This window comes from Periophthalmus magnuspinnatus, chromosome 1, assembly GCF_009829125.3.
Source record: "Periophthalmus magnuspinnatus isolate fPerMag1 chromosome 1, fPerMag1.2.pri, whole genome shotgun sequence".
Lineage (NCBI taxonomy): Eukaryota > Metazoa > Chordata > Actinopteri > Gobiiformes > Gobiidae > Periophthalmus > Periophthalmus magnuspinnatus.
Window position 1 is genome coordinate 9115258 of NC_047126.1, and position 16580 is coordinate 9131837.

Sequence of the window (16580 nt, forward strand, 5' to 3'; positions counted from 1 at the left end):
TCAACATCAGGATTAATCATGACAAAAACAGAAATAGATTGTATAATTTTAACAGACAAAAAATTAGGAAAAATAATGCTATGATCATTTAATTATAGGCAGTAAACGATGGCCTCCAATAGATGATGTGTTGTTAAAGTATCAAGTCTCTTCATATCCCCATTTGTTCCCTGCATATTTTAAGGTCAGTCTGTAGTTCCAGCCCAGACCTGTTTCCAGACCATTCTGTGGCCTTTCCAAAATGTTAACCATAAAATGCTTATAACAGTACTTTTGTATTGATTACTTTGTACTTTTATTAGAAGTATTCAAAAGGAAAAATCTTCATAAGTTCAACTAATCAGTTATATTGGTGACTATAAGAGGAATGTGCCTGACCCATCACAATTCAACACCACAAGCCTTTAGACAATGTTCAGACATCATCAGTTGCAATGCTGCTCTTTTAAAAGGCCACTAGAGTCAAAGAAACAAAAAAGAAATTATCTTTTGCCAATACATAAATAGTTACATCTGTTCTTGCATATAATGTAGATTGACTGTAGCACACTTTACTTTTATATTAAAAGTGCCCACTAGGATGCAATACTTTGACTTCCAAAAATCCAATTAAACAAATGTCACACAATCAAAGTGAGTTGGCAGGATTGAACAGCAGCTGTGAAAATGACAAGAGGATTATTTTTGACTTGTGCTCTTGTGAATACGGATTTCGGCATGTGTCGACCCACCTGTCCAAATGCAGAGACATCTAAAGCTTAGAGGAACTGGCAGCTTTTCAGTGAGCAAAGGCTAATACACAGGCATATAATGTGAGTCCATAGGCTTATCCCTCACTAATGTTTGAAACAAGTTCTTGTGCACTTAGAAATATGCATGTATTTTGGATTGAATGTCACTGTATCAAATAAAATGTGTTTTATGCTTTGTATGAAGGTATGAGTATGGACTTGAATGGTGCACTTTGGACCTGTTGGGGCTCCAGGGGATTGTTGGGACAAGGCTGGCATCAGGAAACAGAATTGTGTTGTCTTTGATGCGGTCCAGAGCATAATGCATTTCACACAGTGGCAGTCTGTTCAGCTGGAACTGAAGCTCCACCTGAGGCGAAGAGCAAAAACATATTAAATGTTCAATCTCTATAATAACTTTGTTGAAACCAATTGGCAAGTCCACACACTTCTTAAAAATAGATTTGGAGCAACAATAAATCAAGGGCTTAGATGAGTGAGTAGACCCCGTAGACTGTATAAAGAAGTGGACTAAGGGAGTGTGATGTCACCTGTAGCGTTCAGCTCTAGCAGTTATAGGGGCGAATTTCCAGCAGAGTTCCACATTTGGACCGTGAGTGTCATAACAACCAAAGAGCCTTTTATCTGTTATTAATGTTCATATCTTGAATCACGGACAAAATAGCGAAATAAAAACACCAGAATCATGTAGAGCGGGTTAATACGAACATTTTAAGACCAAAATGATGAGACTCAGAGCAGCAGTTATGGAGCGACAGGTGACAATTTTTCAATGTAAAGTGAATTGGAGGCAGAGTCGATGGAGCTGGAAGCGCGCCCATGCTCACTTTCTATTTGGATATATACAGTTATCATATCAGACCCTGACGAATTAATGTTTCAAGTTCATTGTGACAACCCCAAAAAATAAAAGAGAAACAATAACTCCCAAATATCAACATATATAGAGGCCGGCCAAGAATAAAAGACTAATGCACCAATGTAAAACCAAAAAAATTCCTCTGATGAAAAGGAAATGACAGGAGGATCACATGCAGCAGAATAACATTAACTCTGTCCATGAACTGACGACAGTTTTGATAATTGTTAACAGTGTTTTCTTTATCAGTGCCACTACAGTCAGTCCTTAAAGAGCCTATATTATGCTATTTTCTGATCAATGTTATAATGTTGTTGCCTCATCACAAACAGACCTGGAGTTGTGTTTTGTTTCATTCACACATGTTAAACACACAAACCCTGCATATTTAGGCTGAGTTCTTCTCTCAAACAGAAAACAATCTGTCCCACCTTGTGATGTCATGTGGTAATACAAGTGCTCCACTGTGTTTTTAAACTCCCTAAACCTTCACTAGAATCATTTGGATCATTTCAGCCTGGGAATTGTCAATCTCTACTGAAATGAAGGTAAAACGTAGCTCTGAACTTGACACTAGATGGCATCACAAGGTGGAACACAGCGTTTTTGTGCTTTGGAGATGTAGATAGACTAATAATAAAGGATTACTCAAACATGTGTGAATGAAACAAAACACAACTCCAGGTATGTTTTTGATGATGTAACAGTAGATAACATGGTTTAAGTCTCAAATGGTGCACCCTTGTCCTTTTTAATACACACCTGTATTTCCCTGTCTGGTTGCAGCCCTAGCTCGTCACAGCAGTCCTTGCAGATCCTAAGAAAGATGTAGTCCTTGGTCTTCTCCTCAATCACAGCCTCATAGACACGCTCTTTGACCCCAGGCGGTGGTTGGCAGCTGGCACCCTCGCGGCCCAATGGTAAAACAAGGACTGAATTCACCTTGGTCATAACTAAGCGCCCCGCTAATGTATCCTGTTTAAACAGAGAGCAATATATTGAAAGTGCAATCAAGTCAAGAACATTTCTGATGTGTATATACAGTGTATACAATGAACAGAGTACCTCAGACAATGTTTCTGTCAGTTTGAAGCGTGCAAAAAGTTGTCCATTTTGGGCATACTTCGCTCCGACTGAAATGCCTGTGAGCATAAAACTTGTGACGAGCTGGAGGTTGACTTTAATGTTGAATCTGCATGGACAAACATTATGATGTCAGTTTAGTGTAGTATGTTTTATACAACAAAGTGCTAAACTGGTAATAATATGAGCAAGTAAATGCTCAAACAATAAAAGCATAATCGGGCATAATAATTTACATAATTACAAATTTACACCGAAAAGGTATGATTTGTCTCCATTTACATTAATTAGTACATTAGTGACAATGTTTGATTTTTAGAAATGACAGACACAGAATATTTTGTTGCTATGAGCCAAAGTGCAGCAAGTTGTTATATTGACATTTTAAATTAATCTTTAATAATAAAAGAAACTGAACTAAAACTGGCATAGTGATCGTCAACAAATTGACAGAGGGAGACAAATTCACATGAAAGGGAAGCCTGACACCTAGTGGTAGGTTAATGCCATTAAACAAGGATCTACTGTAGCTTATTGGTATAAAAAAAAATTTATTGAATACAACCTCTACATGGAAGTGAATGTACTCACTTGCTAACTTCCTTGTATTGTGCAATCTCCTCTATATAGAGCAGATCATGCAGCCGGGCTTGGTAGTTGTCTTTGGTGAGAGTTTTGTCCATTACAGACTGAGTGAAAAGCTGGTCGGCTGACAGGGGGATCTGGTAACGCGACAGGAGGCTGCGCTCCATATCCGCCATCGTCTCATTGGGCGTGAATTCAACAATGGTCTTACACGAAGCATCCCAGCGTTTTGCTGTCATCAGAAGCTGCTGTCTTGCAGCCATGAGATGTTCAAGATCTGATATATGAAAAACATACACATAGAGATATAACTATCACTTTAGTGTATGGGGCTGGTGCAATAACTTGGACACTTTATTATTCAGTGTCCATTATTAATGTCGATTGTCCATTTTGTGAACTACACAACCATAAAGTTTATCCATCTAGATTAAGCCTGTAGCTGTATCTAAATACATCTTGTATATATTTTTACCTTCAATTGAGGCTGCATCCACCATTATTCTTTGCATAAGTACAGGTTCTGACCCGAAGTCAAAGACTACTGTCTGTCGAAAGGTACCAAAGATCTCTGTGGTAAAACCAACTGCGACCTTGTAGACACAGTGGTCAAGGCCATTATCTGTGGAACATATAGACGTTATAATACAGATTTTTGATTACAGTGAGAGCATGCGTCTTAAAAAGCATGAAACAAACCTGATGCTTCTTCTCCCGAAGTCCACTCCTGGCACCCTGGAGCGACTGACTGAAGCTGTTCCTCCACTGAAACTCCAGTGATGGAGAAGTGTGGCCGGTGTGCATCATAGAGCAAGGCGATCCTGTGCAACTTTCTAGCGGGCTAATCAAGTACATACATAACTAAATAACACAAAATCTTCATCCAACATACAACTGGACTCATAAATTTGCCTACCTTGCACAACAAGGAGAAGGTCCAGGAGTGGGAGGATTTTTTGGTAGTGACAGTAACAGAGAGAGTGGAGCTGGTTTGTACATTCACTCCTTCTAGACTGTCACTTAGCTGAGAAGAACAACATGATTCAGAGAATGTCTCAAAAGTTACCAGGCAGATTTTCCTTTTGTTCAAATGAAAAGTATTTCCTCCTAGAGTTGATCCTCACACACTCACCACTTTCTCAGGCGAGAGAGAGTTCATCCACTTTTCTATCAGTGTTTCCATGTAGTTCTCCGTGAAGTGCTTGCTCTCCTGTTGCTGTTTGAGGCGGATGAGACGTGAGGCGTAGCGTTTCTGCCACTCCATCAGCTCCTCCTGAGAATGGGCCGATGTGCACTGGGCTCCATACCTACACAGGCCCTGCTCCAAGTACCTGGATCACAGTAAAAAACAACTCATATCTGACCAATATAGGTAGTCTTCACATTCCATTTGAAATGATTACAAAAGGCAACAGTCATTTGAGACTTCTAGTGTTCCCTTACCTTTTACAGAGGGTGTACTCCTCACTGCTGGTGACTCCTCGAGGCGGAGGGCGGAACTGCCAGCCATCTTGGAGCTCTGTTAGTGCAAGCCCAGAGGTCAATTCAGCATATCATAATGTTGATCTTTTTTGTTTTTTTTTTGCTTTAACGGCATTTACCTTCATCTTGGTCTTCAGTGTATTCTGGCGCCATTTGTGTATTTACAGCCTAAGAATTACAAAATGAAACAAGTTCAAGTGGGTTCTGTTGGTACAGGTGACATACAATTTGATCAAAGCAAAATGCACTTACCTCTACTTCTGAGAAGAGCATTTTTAACCTAGTTAGGTCTCTTGAAACTATTCCATTCTGTAAATGTAAAACATGCTTTGAGTATTTGAAGATCAAAACCATGTTGAATTAACACTTTTATTCCAAAAGTACATATTTGGCACAGTGCAGTACTACCAAAGATGGCATATTTTAACATTCATAATAAAGATGTATCATTATGTCCACTTTTTATAGACGGTGGGCCGAGAGCGCCTGTCTGCTTTCTTTCGTGAAAACATAGGTCTCCATTGAGGGAGGACACAGAATTAAACATAAGCAGAATATACACTCACCTAAAGGATTATTAGGAACACCTGTTCAATTTCTCCTTAATGCAATTATCTAATCAACCAATCACATGGCAGTTGCTTCAATGCATTTAGGGGTGTGGTCCTGGTCAAGACAATCTCCTGAACTCCAAACTGAATGTCAGAATGGGAAAGAATGGTGAGTTAAGCAATTTTGAGCGTGGCATGGTTGTTGGTGCCAGACGGGTCGGTCTGAGTATTTCACAATCTGCTCACTTACTGGGATTTTCACACACAACCATTTCTAGGGTTTACAAAGAATGGTGTGAAAAGGGAAAATCATCCAGTATGTGGCAGTCCTGTGGGCGAAAATGCCTTGTTGATGCTAGAGGTCAGAGGAGAATGGGCCGAGTGATTCAAGTTGATAGAAGAGCAACGTTGACTGAAATAACCACTCGTTACAACCGAGGAATGCAGCAAAGAATTTGTGAAGCCACAACACGCACAACCTTGAGGCGAATGGGCTACAACAGCAGGAGACCCCACCGGGTACCACTCATCTCCACTACAAATAGGAAAAAGAGGCTACAATTTGCTCGAGCTCACCAAAATTGGACAGTTGAAGACTGGAAAAATGTTGCCTGGTCTAATGAGTCTCGATTTCTGTTGAGACATTGAAATGGTAGAGTCAGAATTTGGCGTAAACAGAATGAGAACATGGATCCATCATGCCTTGTTACCACTGTGCAGGCTGGTGGTGGTGGTGTAATGGTGTGGGGGATGTTTTCTTGGCACACTTTAGGTCCCTTAGTGCCAATTGGGCATCGTTTAAATGCCACGGGCTACCTGAACATTGGTTCTGACCATGTCCATCCCTTCATGACCACCATGTACCCATCCTCTGATGGCTACTTCCAGCAGGATAATGCACCATGTCATAAAGCTCGAATCATTTCAAATTGGTTTCTTGAACATGACAATGAGTTCACTGTACTACAATGGCCCCCACAGTCACCAGCTCTCAACCCGATAGAGCATCTTTGGGATGTGGTGGAACGGGAGCTTCGTGCCCTGGATGTGCATCCCACAAATCTCCATCAACTGCAAGATGCTATCCTATCAATATGGACCAACATTTCTAAAGAATGCTTTCAGCACCTTGTTGAATCAATGCCACGTAGAATTAAGGCAGTTCTGAAGGCGAAAGGGGGTCAAACACCGTATTAGTATGGTGTTCCTAATAATCCTTCAGGTGTATTTTGCTCAACCAGACCCACTTTGTCACCACTTGAGATTCTCGCACGTTTTCACAAAATTCTAATTGTATCTTATGCATTTTTCAGGCTAACGCCATGGCCGTAAACCAATAGTATACCAGAGATTCTGAAAGTGAACCAATCAGTCAGCAGCACCGCACAGCTGTTCACTCACAACACAAACAGCAGCTGGATGAGCTTTATATGAGAATAATGTGAGTGTTCGACGATGGTGCACATTTGCAGACAACAAAGTTGTAATCTCTTGCTTCAACGTAATGTCACCATGCGGCTGTATGTTTATAGATTAGTTTATGATTTCCTGACCTGATGATCTTATAACATCCATTGACAAACTCTGCTGATTTCCTTCTTTTGGTCTTGGTTATTATGTTATGCTATCATTTTATAATAGATTGATGACTGAGGTGGACAGTATGAGTCTCAAAACGCTTGGAACATAAAAAGCGTAAAATGTGATTGCATCATAACAACCCAGCTTTATACCACGCCCCAAGAGCAGATCTTTGCTCATGGTTGAGACCATGAACAGGTGGGCAGAGTTTAAGTCAGCACTAGAATATTTCCAGATGTGAGAGGAGAGGATACATCACCCACTGTGAAATCTGTTTTTGCCTCAAAAAGTATCAGAGAAAAGTTGCAATTACCAAAACACATCTGTGAAATAAGAATGGTGAAAAATGTATTTAGATTCCCTGGTAAATGTAGATAAGCAGAAAACAGGGTTCTCCCTCAGCAGAGATTCATCAACAGTATGACAAAAGCTGTTGGCCCACCGCTTATTATAGGGAAGGTAAGTCATACCAGTGCTTCTCCATACAAGGCTTTTGAGAGGATGCTGGCCACCTCCTGCAGGCTGCCATCCAACAGCATGGCACGCAGGCTGGCCTGAAGAGAACCATCTCCCCTGGACACATCTTCTGCCAGGACTAGAATTAACCATATTTCTTGTTAACATGCATTAGTCAACTCTCATACATCACAGGTATCTGTATTTTCATCAGGTAAACAAGCAGACAAAAGAAAATCCAAAACAAACACAGCAACATTTCCTCCATGGTCACTTACCATGTTTGCAGTCTTCATCAGCTTCCTCATATTTTTTCTGTTGTGAGAAGAGAATTGAACATAAATGTTAGTCTGTCACATACAGAACAGCAGGCATTGTGCCAAAAACTCATAACTAAACAGCTCATCTTTTCTGGCCTGGGACAATATGATTTTACCGTTACCATATTGTGATTCAATGCTTATTTTTGTTTATTTATTCTTGATTTAACTAGGAAAATCCCATTGAGATTCAGAATCCATTTTTCAAGGCTGTCCAGGCCCTAGAGGGGGGCCTATCATACATGTTTTAGTGGCACTGGAAACCGACGCATCCAGAGGAAACGTATGCAGGCACAAAAAACATGTTAACCCCACACTCTCGGGAGTCGATCCCAGGACCTTATAGCGACAGGTGGATTTGACCAATCACAGTGAAGTGTGGCATCACATGTCTAATCTTGAAGACATTTACAAAATATTGGCATATTTACTTGGAGATTTTTAAAATATTTTCCTTCATAATTGGATTTCTTTTTGCGAGTTTTGTATAACATTATGAAATGTATCTACAGCAAAGCACCCCTGTGCTTAAGTACAGGAATTTATTTGTCAATACACCAAGAAGTTGCAACATTATGCAGGTTGTAAATGCTTGTAAAAATGTAAAAAGAGCATGCTTACTAGCTGCAGCGAGGCAGCGATGCGGTACAGCAGGGCGCGGCTGCGGAGGGGAGCACTGAGGGCCGGAGGACTGCGGAGGGGAGTGCTGAGGGCTGGAGGACTGGGGCTCACTGAGGTTTGGGGTGCGAGTGCCACCAGAGCAGCCGAGCTGTGGCTCACAACCGCCTCGTACTCCCGCCGGGCTAACGATCTACTGGCTTCTTCACATGACTTCTCCGCTCTCCTGTCCGCCATGACTTAGGGACAAACCACCTGCAGGACACCAAAATATCTGATCAGCAGGAATAAAGCAGAAATAAATACATCTATTCAGTGATAACTGTTAATTGTTGATACAACTTTAAAGAATCAAAGTATCAGATATCAACGCATTTTTCACCACACAAAAACAAATACAACTTCTTTGTGCAATAGTTTGGAACATTAACTGCACAAAATAAACAAGTATGTTCTAACTACTCCTTTAGGAAGAAAATTACAGCTTCAGCATCGTACATCTCAAACTATTAATGACTTTGTTAATGTCTCCATTAATAATTTCTGACCCCATTGACCACACCATCTTTCATCACACAGGTCATTGGAATATATGTACTAGATATTTGCAGAGCTGTAGTGGTGATTTGAGAGGAAGGTCAGAAGGTGCTGTGTATCCTCCACCTCTTCATCACCTAAAACGACTCAGCTCAACTTCCACTGCTGCACCGATGATACTCAATTTAACGTCATCTCTACCAGCTTCATATCACCAGGCCCAAAGTACCCCTCCTCCTCAGTATGCAACATATGTTCATTATACACACCTGCACTCACATATCACACACCCTCAGCACCCAATATGAACTCCAACACAAAGAAAGTCCTCCTTAAACTATTTAACTACTCAGCCATTTATCCAATCACAAACCAAATTACTGAACCTTCATTCTTTTGTGAATGGAATGAACTGCCTTTCCAGATCTGATTGATTGATTGTCAGGTTGGTCAGATAGATAATGCCATACAGTGGAACATTCCAGGCCAAACAGTAATGTGGATAATCCCTTCACCAGAAAGGTTAAACAGTGCAGTTATAATTTGTTAATGTTAGATATTTTGCAGTCCCATGTATATTGGCCAGAGAAAGGCCAGAATAAATTAGGGTTGCCAAAAGTATCGAAAATCAGATACTAATCGATACTAAAACTAGTATCGAAACTTGATACCTTTTTTATTCTCAATACCTGTTCAAATGAGTAACATTCACAGGACAAAAATGAACCTTTCCTGAATAGCTTTAGAATGATCTTGAGCTGTATCAGAGAGCAAGTACTAGTAGTAGTACAAAGAGTAGTATATACCCATGGAGCACTACATATTTAATATAAAAAGTACTACCATTTAATGTTGAAAATCACATTCTATTGTCTAAAGTGATTTAATTATCATTGTAGTATCGGAATTGGTATTGAGTATCGAGTCTATTCCTTCGTATTAAAACTGAGTTTGAAATTTTAGTATAGCCTTTAGTATAGCCTAGTGTAGCCTTTGCAATGCAGAAAAGAAAAAGACAAAATAGTAGACCATCATGCTCTACCAATAAAGTGGTGTGTTAATTAAAATAAATAACATTGTGCAATAGTTTCATCTTGACAATCAAAATTGAGCAGTGATTAGGAGGAGCATCATGTTCTTGCTGACTCTAAGCAGAACAGTTTAAAATATAAAGTACAGTGTGACCTGCTCCAGAAAACATCAGCCACAAGTGTGCTTGTGGTGATGTTAATCCTTGATCAGTAAACTAGTGACGTCTGTTCCAATTTATCGTAGTATCACAGTTTTGCCCTAAAGACAATACGTTTTCTCATGAAGACAGAAGAAGATATAAATTGTTATAGTATAAAATATACTATAAAATGTTTCAAAACCTGCTTTAAATGTTTTCTTTGTGTATGTATTAGAAAGTAACTAAAGTGTAAGTTAAATTAAAAAAGAACAGTAATAAAAAAGCTAAACAAGTTATGTAACCCTGGGAATGGTTTAATATAAATTCTATAGTTGTTTAATAAATAAGCAAACGCAGGGCTCTCTGGATAGCAGATTTACAAAGATAAAAAGAAGCATTCAAGTTTCACAATCAGGTTGGACAATATTGCTATATTTTAATGCAATTAAAGAGCACTTTCTATCAGCTGACAAATCCAAGGAGGCATTTTACACCTCTACTTATAATCCTAAACTCCTAGTGCATTGAACTAACTCAAGTTTGGCGGGACAGGCTGTTTGCACAGGCAGGATTCAAGCATTTTCGCATTTGTGATGTAAACATTTAAAATGAAATTTCATGACCCCTGTCAGATAATGGAGAACTGCAGACGTATTTCCCATGTCTAGTGTTAAAGAGTAATCCCAAAGAAACAGAATACAATCAGCCACGGCAAAACTGTGGATGATCTGTTTGGTTTCAGGACGAACAAGTTGGTGTTTGGGATAGAAACTTATGAGGACGACTGTGGGTCAGTGCAGTGACGGCTGCCTGGTGAAATACACAAATACAACGGATCTTAACGTTGACATTATGTTTGCACAGATATGTTTGTCAATGAAACAAATGCGCAGCTATTAGTTAGCTGCCTGGCAAAATACGGCTTTTAATAGCACCAAAGAGGCAGGCTCACGGCAAGAATAACGCTAGCTGGCTGGTTTGTTAATGTTAGCGAGCTAGCTAGTAGCATAGCTCATCGAAACAAAACGGGATTTGGGCCCAAGATGTTGGCTCGGTGTTTGTGCGCATATAACTGTTGTGTCATTACACTGACGTCCCTGCACAAACTAAATGCATTTGTAATCATCTTGATTGTTTACACAGTCAGACAGCTTCATTAGCGATGCACTGAAAAAGACAACTGGTGGGACTGAAAATGGGAAGTCAACACTTACCTAGCTTTACTTTCTACGCCATCTTGGATCCACTTGTCAGACCCATCGCAAAGCATAGTGGGATGTAGCGCTCTGAAGGTTGTTGGGAGTACAATGTGCTGCTGTGTGTGCAAATCCTAATATTAAATGTCACTTATAGTCCTCATTTAGGTTTAAATAAATCCAAGACAAATATAAATTCCATTCTTTTCAATCAGATCATCACGATATTCTTATTAACAAACATTAGGTTCATTTAAATACAGTTATAGCAAAGATGGGTCTTTTAAACCAGTTAATTTAGAGTTGTTCAGAATAAATAACTGATTAATGTCATTGGTATGTGTACCACCTCAGCCGTAGTTACTGAAAAACCACCCCTTTAACAAGGCAAAAGAAATTAGAATAAAAGCAAATGATTTTTTAATGAAGTTTTACATTTATTACAGTAAATGCAATACAATTTATTAGTACAACAGAGTCAAACATGAAGGCATGAATAGCTTTACATAATGGACAGGTACTGTTTATTTTCATATTAACTGACAGTACAAAAGAGATATGGTGTTGAAATAATATCTCCACCGCTGTGTATTCTGTGAACATTTTATTCAAGGAAAAAACAGGTAATACAAAATAATGCACAGTAATTTTTACTGCAGATTGTGAATCATCTCCTCTTTGGCAATCAAATGTGTAGTCTTGTTGACCAATGACATAAGAGAGTTGAGTTTATGGGACCAGTCATTAAGTAGATCATTAGGATCTTTGGGTCTCTGAAAGTTAATTATGCCAGCCAGACGGTCTACTTTGGCATAGATTGTCTTGTTTACAACAAGGTTGGACAAGAACTCCTCAGACTCCTGTGCGTGCAGAGAAGAAATACAAGTAATGAGTGAAATAAAATGTCCTGATATAACCTTTTTAATGTATGTGCTAGTACTTACATCTATAGAGAGGTCAAGCAGTCCTGCCATTCTTTTCATTGTGATTCTGGTGTAGTATTTAGCCATTATTCTGATGTTCTACAAAAACAAAAAAGATCTTTTCTTATTTCAGAGACAAATAAATTGGATCCATGTGTAAATCAGGACTTACATGCTCCACAACTCTGTTCTTGAGGTCCTTCCACCTCTTTTCTCCCTCCTCGGTATAAGAGAAAACATCTGTGGCAGGGCTGTCAGGAGATCCCTCTCTCAGCTCTTTTCCATAATCCTCCACAAGACAAGTCCAGCGCATCAGCTCCATTGTGGTGAACTGCTTCAGAAGGTCCCTTGGGTAAGAGGGGCAAAATATTTAGAGGCACATCATCCTGTGTGTAAACACGGACCACTAATTCTAACGGTATAATACATACTGTACTTCCATAATAGTGTTGCCATCTATAAAACATAAACATACTTGTATTTGGGGATTTCTTCAAGTTTCTTGTCTGTACTAATTCTGTGCACCAAATCAGACTGTTCATTGTCATAGGGCGAGAGAATCACGTACAGCACCACACTTTTCAGGGCCTAAAACAAACGCGATGGATGAGTTAAGAAAACAACAGCATAAACCTTTAACTAACAACATTTTAAAAAGCTGATGGTTTACCTGTTGCCACTTGCTACTATCCTCCAAAATGCACGGGGTGTCATAGATTGCACGATAATGTTTACAGATGGCCAGGTATGAGTCCTCATGTTGATCAACTTGAATCATCAGGTTGTAATACTTCAGTTTCAGCTCCTAGATTGATTAAACAGATAATTGTAGGTATACTCACAAAATGAAGAAGCTGGTCTGTAGCAAGAAAAAAGCAGGTTGGCTTACCTCGGTCCCTTCTTCTTGGAAAAACTTGGTGTTTATTTTTTTGCTTATGATTTGGGTGCGTATGTAATCTTTCACAGCAATGCAAAGTCTCATTTGTTCCAAGATGAACTCAACTTTTTCTTTCTTTTCCATTGACCCATAGGTCTCTACCTAAAGAAAAAGAAAACATAAAAGGCTGCTTAAATAAGTAAAAGACACGTTTTGACTGGTTTTAGTTCCTAGACCAGTTTGCCTTGGAGTCTTGTTTTTAAGGGTGCACATGCTTTGCCAAGTATATTGACAAGATCAAGTATTTGGTAAGAAACAAACATTCAGATCTACTCCAAAGCCATGGAAACAAGTTTATAAGTTCAAAGTTCACTTTGGATCTGGCTGTAACACATGCATCATTATACAGATGTTCATACCTGCAACTCCTGAAGAATAGAAGCTGCCTCTTTGACATCTCCACTCTGCTCCTTGATGCCAGCTAAGGTCTTAGTCAGTCTGGCACGTTCAATCTCTACATAAATCTATTTGTGAAAGTACAGAAGTTTTAGGTATAAGCAAAGATCAGATTAAAGCAATGAACCCAGCATCAAATGCTCAAGTTAAGAACTGCCAAACCTTTCCAGCTGTTACAGTGCGTAGCGTGTCAATAAGCCTAAGCTTGATGGTAAGATCAGAGATGGTGTCCACATACTTGTAACACTCCTGGACCATCTTGGCAACAGCCTATCAGAGAGAAATTGATTAGTTAAAATATATTTTACAGTGGTTCATAGTTTCACCTTACTAACACAACCTTCTACCTGTTTGAGCTGGCTTCTCCTTTTTGACAGCAACATAATGTTCTCATTAAGGGCATCCCAGTCCTTGGCTTCAAAGCACATCTGGACCACAGCAACAAGAATTCTAGAGGTGGACACCATGTCTGAAGCCTGAGAGAGAAGTTGAGGGTTAAAATGAAAACAATGACATCATTAGCTTTAACTAGAAGGAAAAGACTAGCAAAAAATTAAAAAAAAGTCCACAACTGTTACCAAATGTTACACACAGAATAACTACTCACCGTTCGTGTTTGTTTCTCCAATGACAGCAAACTTTCAACAGCTTCTTGTAGTTTCCCGTCCTTAAACATAAATGCATGATTATAATGACGATTATTTGTGTGGGATTGCTGTAGAGTACGGATGACTGGGCTAAATGCGTTTAGCATTAGCATTGCAACTGAACTGAAAAGGCCTAGCTAATGAACATAACGTGTAGGCGAAACATAAATGCACCCTTAAACTAATGAATAACGTGTGATTTAATAGATAAATAATTAAAAGCAGTAAACAAAATTAAAATATGATAACCCAGTACAAGGTTTACGCTACTGCGGATGCTAGCACCAGTGCGGCACCATGACTCAGCCGGGAGTACGTCTCCACTCAGCGCTTACTTTGGCCATTTTCTCGCATTCAGGCAGCCGCTGATCTACAGTAGAGCTGTAATCAATTTCCATTTTTACAATCCGTCCATCGGATCGTTCAGAACGTTCTTCAGACATGTTTGATCCCTGTTAGCGATGATTAGAAGTCCGTTTCTTTTGAATGGCTAACTGAGCTCCTTTGCACTATTTTGTTTGTCAAAAGGAAATGAGAAGGAATCGACCAATCAGAGCGGCGCGCGTGAGGTGTGTCTGACGCGCCTGAAGGACCCCAGAAAAGACCCCAAGACAACTTTAATCAGATATGCCTGAAAATCCTACATGGATACTACCCTGTCAATGTTGTCGTTTCAAAATTTCGCTTGAACATAGATCATCTAATATAATCTAAACGTAGATGTAATTTTTGGTGTTTTCGAAAAAGATATTGTGGGGGGAAAAAAACGTTTTGAATCTAATCCTAATCCTCTCAAAATATCATATTCATTGTTGCAAATTTTCTAACACGAAACCCAAACTTGCTGTATTTAAATCCCTTTTGTCCTCCTATATAATTTCTTTAAACTATTGTTCAAACCCAAAATCCCTGAAAACAAACGTACTTTGCACAGAATTTGGAAATGAAAATATACTACTGTATTACTATTTTTTCTTTACATTTGTTTAATATTTTTGCACATGCCATATGAATGTAATGTAATGTAACTCTTAAGCCTCTTGCCGTTGTTCATGTGTATATTGGTAATAAAACAAACAAATAAACAAACAAAAAACTTTGACAATTACGACAACTACATATTTATCGACTTTCTGTTAAAGCCCCCTAACCATATAATACTTGATTAAATTTAAAATCTTTGATTCCTTGATTTTTTTGTCACACTACCAAAGTTAGTTTGCAAGTGGCTACTATATAGGTTCGCCTGTAGGGGGAGACATATACTTATCATTGAGAGTGTGACTGGAAGACTACATTACATCACAAATGTCTAACACTTTCTTAAAACACTGCGTGGAGAGACAGCCCTGTCCCATGTTTGGCCTATTAGTTTAAGTATCTTTAAATTGGTTAACTGATAATTAAAGCATTATGGTCCTAATTTTCATCATGATCCCAGGTGAGGTGATGGTTTGAATGAATAAAAAGGTTCACCTGTGAATGAAAGTGGTCTAGTCATGAATTAGTTAAATATAGGCCTACCTTCTTCTGCCTGTGCGGCTCTGATTTTAATTTCACTTTAACAGACTGCACTGCCCCCGTAAATTAAACGAATACAGATCAGTGGTTTTCCTACAGGTGGCTGAGAAAGCCCCTAAACTGTGGGTTAAAGTCAGGCTAATCTGTTGTTCAATCTGTACATGCTGCCAGTTAATATGCAGCAATCATGTGTCCGACCACAACTATGCAGATGACACTAAGATCTATGTCTCACTGGCAGGAGGTAAATATGGACCAGTGGATTCACTCTTCCACTGCATCCAACAGATCAGTGTGTGGATGCAATCAACTTTCTCCAGATAAACTCAGACAAGACTGAAGTCATAGTCTTTGGCCTACAGAAATAAATAGAAAGTGCCAGCTGTCACCTCCAGTCTCTCTCTCTAAAACCTTCAAATCTGGCTAGAAATCTAGTGGTGATAATTAACTCAGACTTGAACTTTAACAGTTACATCAGATCAATAACATCTGCAGCTTTTTACCATTGCAAAAATCAAAGATATACTGTCAAAACCAGACTTGGAGAGATATATCCCTGCATTTGTCTCCAGTAGGTTAGACAACTGTAATGACCTGCTCACTGGCCTCTCCAAATGAGCCTCAACACAGCTGCAGTACATCCAGAACACTGCTGCTCGGGTCCTGACTGGAACTAGACAGTACAAGCTCATAAGTTTTGTACTCAGGTCTCTGCACTGGCTCCTGTGGCTCAGAGAATAGACTTTAAAGCAGCTCTGCTTGTGAACAAGTCTGTCCATGGCCTAGCACCAAAGTACATCTTCTACATGTTGGTGCCATATGAACCATCTCACACTCTAAGGACTTCTAGGACCGGCCTCCTGCTGGTGCCCAGATTCAGGACTAAACATGGGGAATCAGCGTTTCAGTTTTATGCAGCTAAAACATGGAACAGTCTTCCTGAAGATGTAAGACAGGCCACTACT

General features: G+C 39.4%; 2 protein-coding genes across 2 annotated transcripts in view; both read right to left on the reverse strand.

The window, feature by feature from the left end:
- Nucleotides 1–11287, reverse strand: part of helz (helicase with zinc finger) — a 27698-nt gene extending 16411 nt beyond the window's left edge. The window contains exons 1-15 of the mRNA XM_033983681.2: nucleotides 11210–11287; nucleotides 8291–8542; nucleotides 7628–7664; nucleotides 7364–7488; nucleotides 5014–5070; nucleotides 4881–4929; nucleotides 4723–4798; nucleotides 4412–4610; nucleotides 4196–4303; nucleotides 3979–4120; nucleotides 3755–3901; nucleotides 3286–3556; nucleotides 2677–2803; nucleotides 2374–2586; nucleotides 971–1101 (exon numbers count right to left, since the gene is read on the reverse strand). Of these exons, the coding sequence (XP_033839572.1) occupies nucleotides 971–1101; nucleotides 2374–2586; nucleotides 2677–2803; nucleotides 3286–3556; nucleotides 3755–3901; nucleotides 3979–4120; nucleotides 4196–4303; nucleotides 4412–4610; nucleotides 4723–4798; nucleotides 4881–4929; nucleotides 5014–5070; nucleotides 7364–7488; nucleotides 7628–7664; nucleotides 8291–8524 (1916 nt within the window). The 5' untranslated portion in view covers nucleotides 8525–8542; nucleotides 11210–11287. The remainder of the gene's footprint in view (nucleotides 1–970; nucleotides 1102–2373; nucleotides 2587–2676; nucleotides 2804–3285; nucleotides 3557–3754; nucleotides 3902–3978; nucleotides 4121–4195; nucleotides 4304–4411; nucleotides 4611–4722; nucleotides 4799–4880; nucleotides 4930–5013; nucleotides 5071–7363; nucleotides 7489–7627; nucleotides 7665–8290; nucleotides 8543–11209) is intronic.
- Nucleotides 11288–11688: 401 nt separating this feature from the next.
- Nucleotides 11689–14633, reverse strand: psmd12 (proteasome 26S subunit, non-ATPase 12). The gene is made up of 11 exons (XM_033969898.2): nucleotides 14430–14633; nucleotides 14055–14114; nucleotides 13795–13923; nucleotides 13610–13717; nucleotides 13411–13515; nucleotides 13004–13153; nucleotides 12785–12919; nucleotides 12590–12702; nucleotides 12287–12461; nucleotides 12136–12213; nucleotides 11689–12051 (listed from the first exon to the last, which is right to left on the reverse strand). Exons 1-11 carry the CDS (start codon nucleotides 14535–14537, stop codon nucleotides 11842–11844), a joined length of 1371 nt encoding a protein of 456 aa, XP_033825789.1. The 5' UTR covers nucleotides 14538–14633; the 3' UTR covers nucleotides 11689–11841.
- Between the last annotated feature and the right edge of the window lie 1947 nt (nucleotides 14634–16580).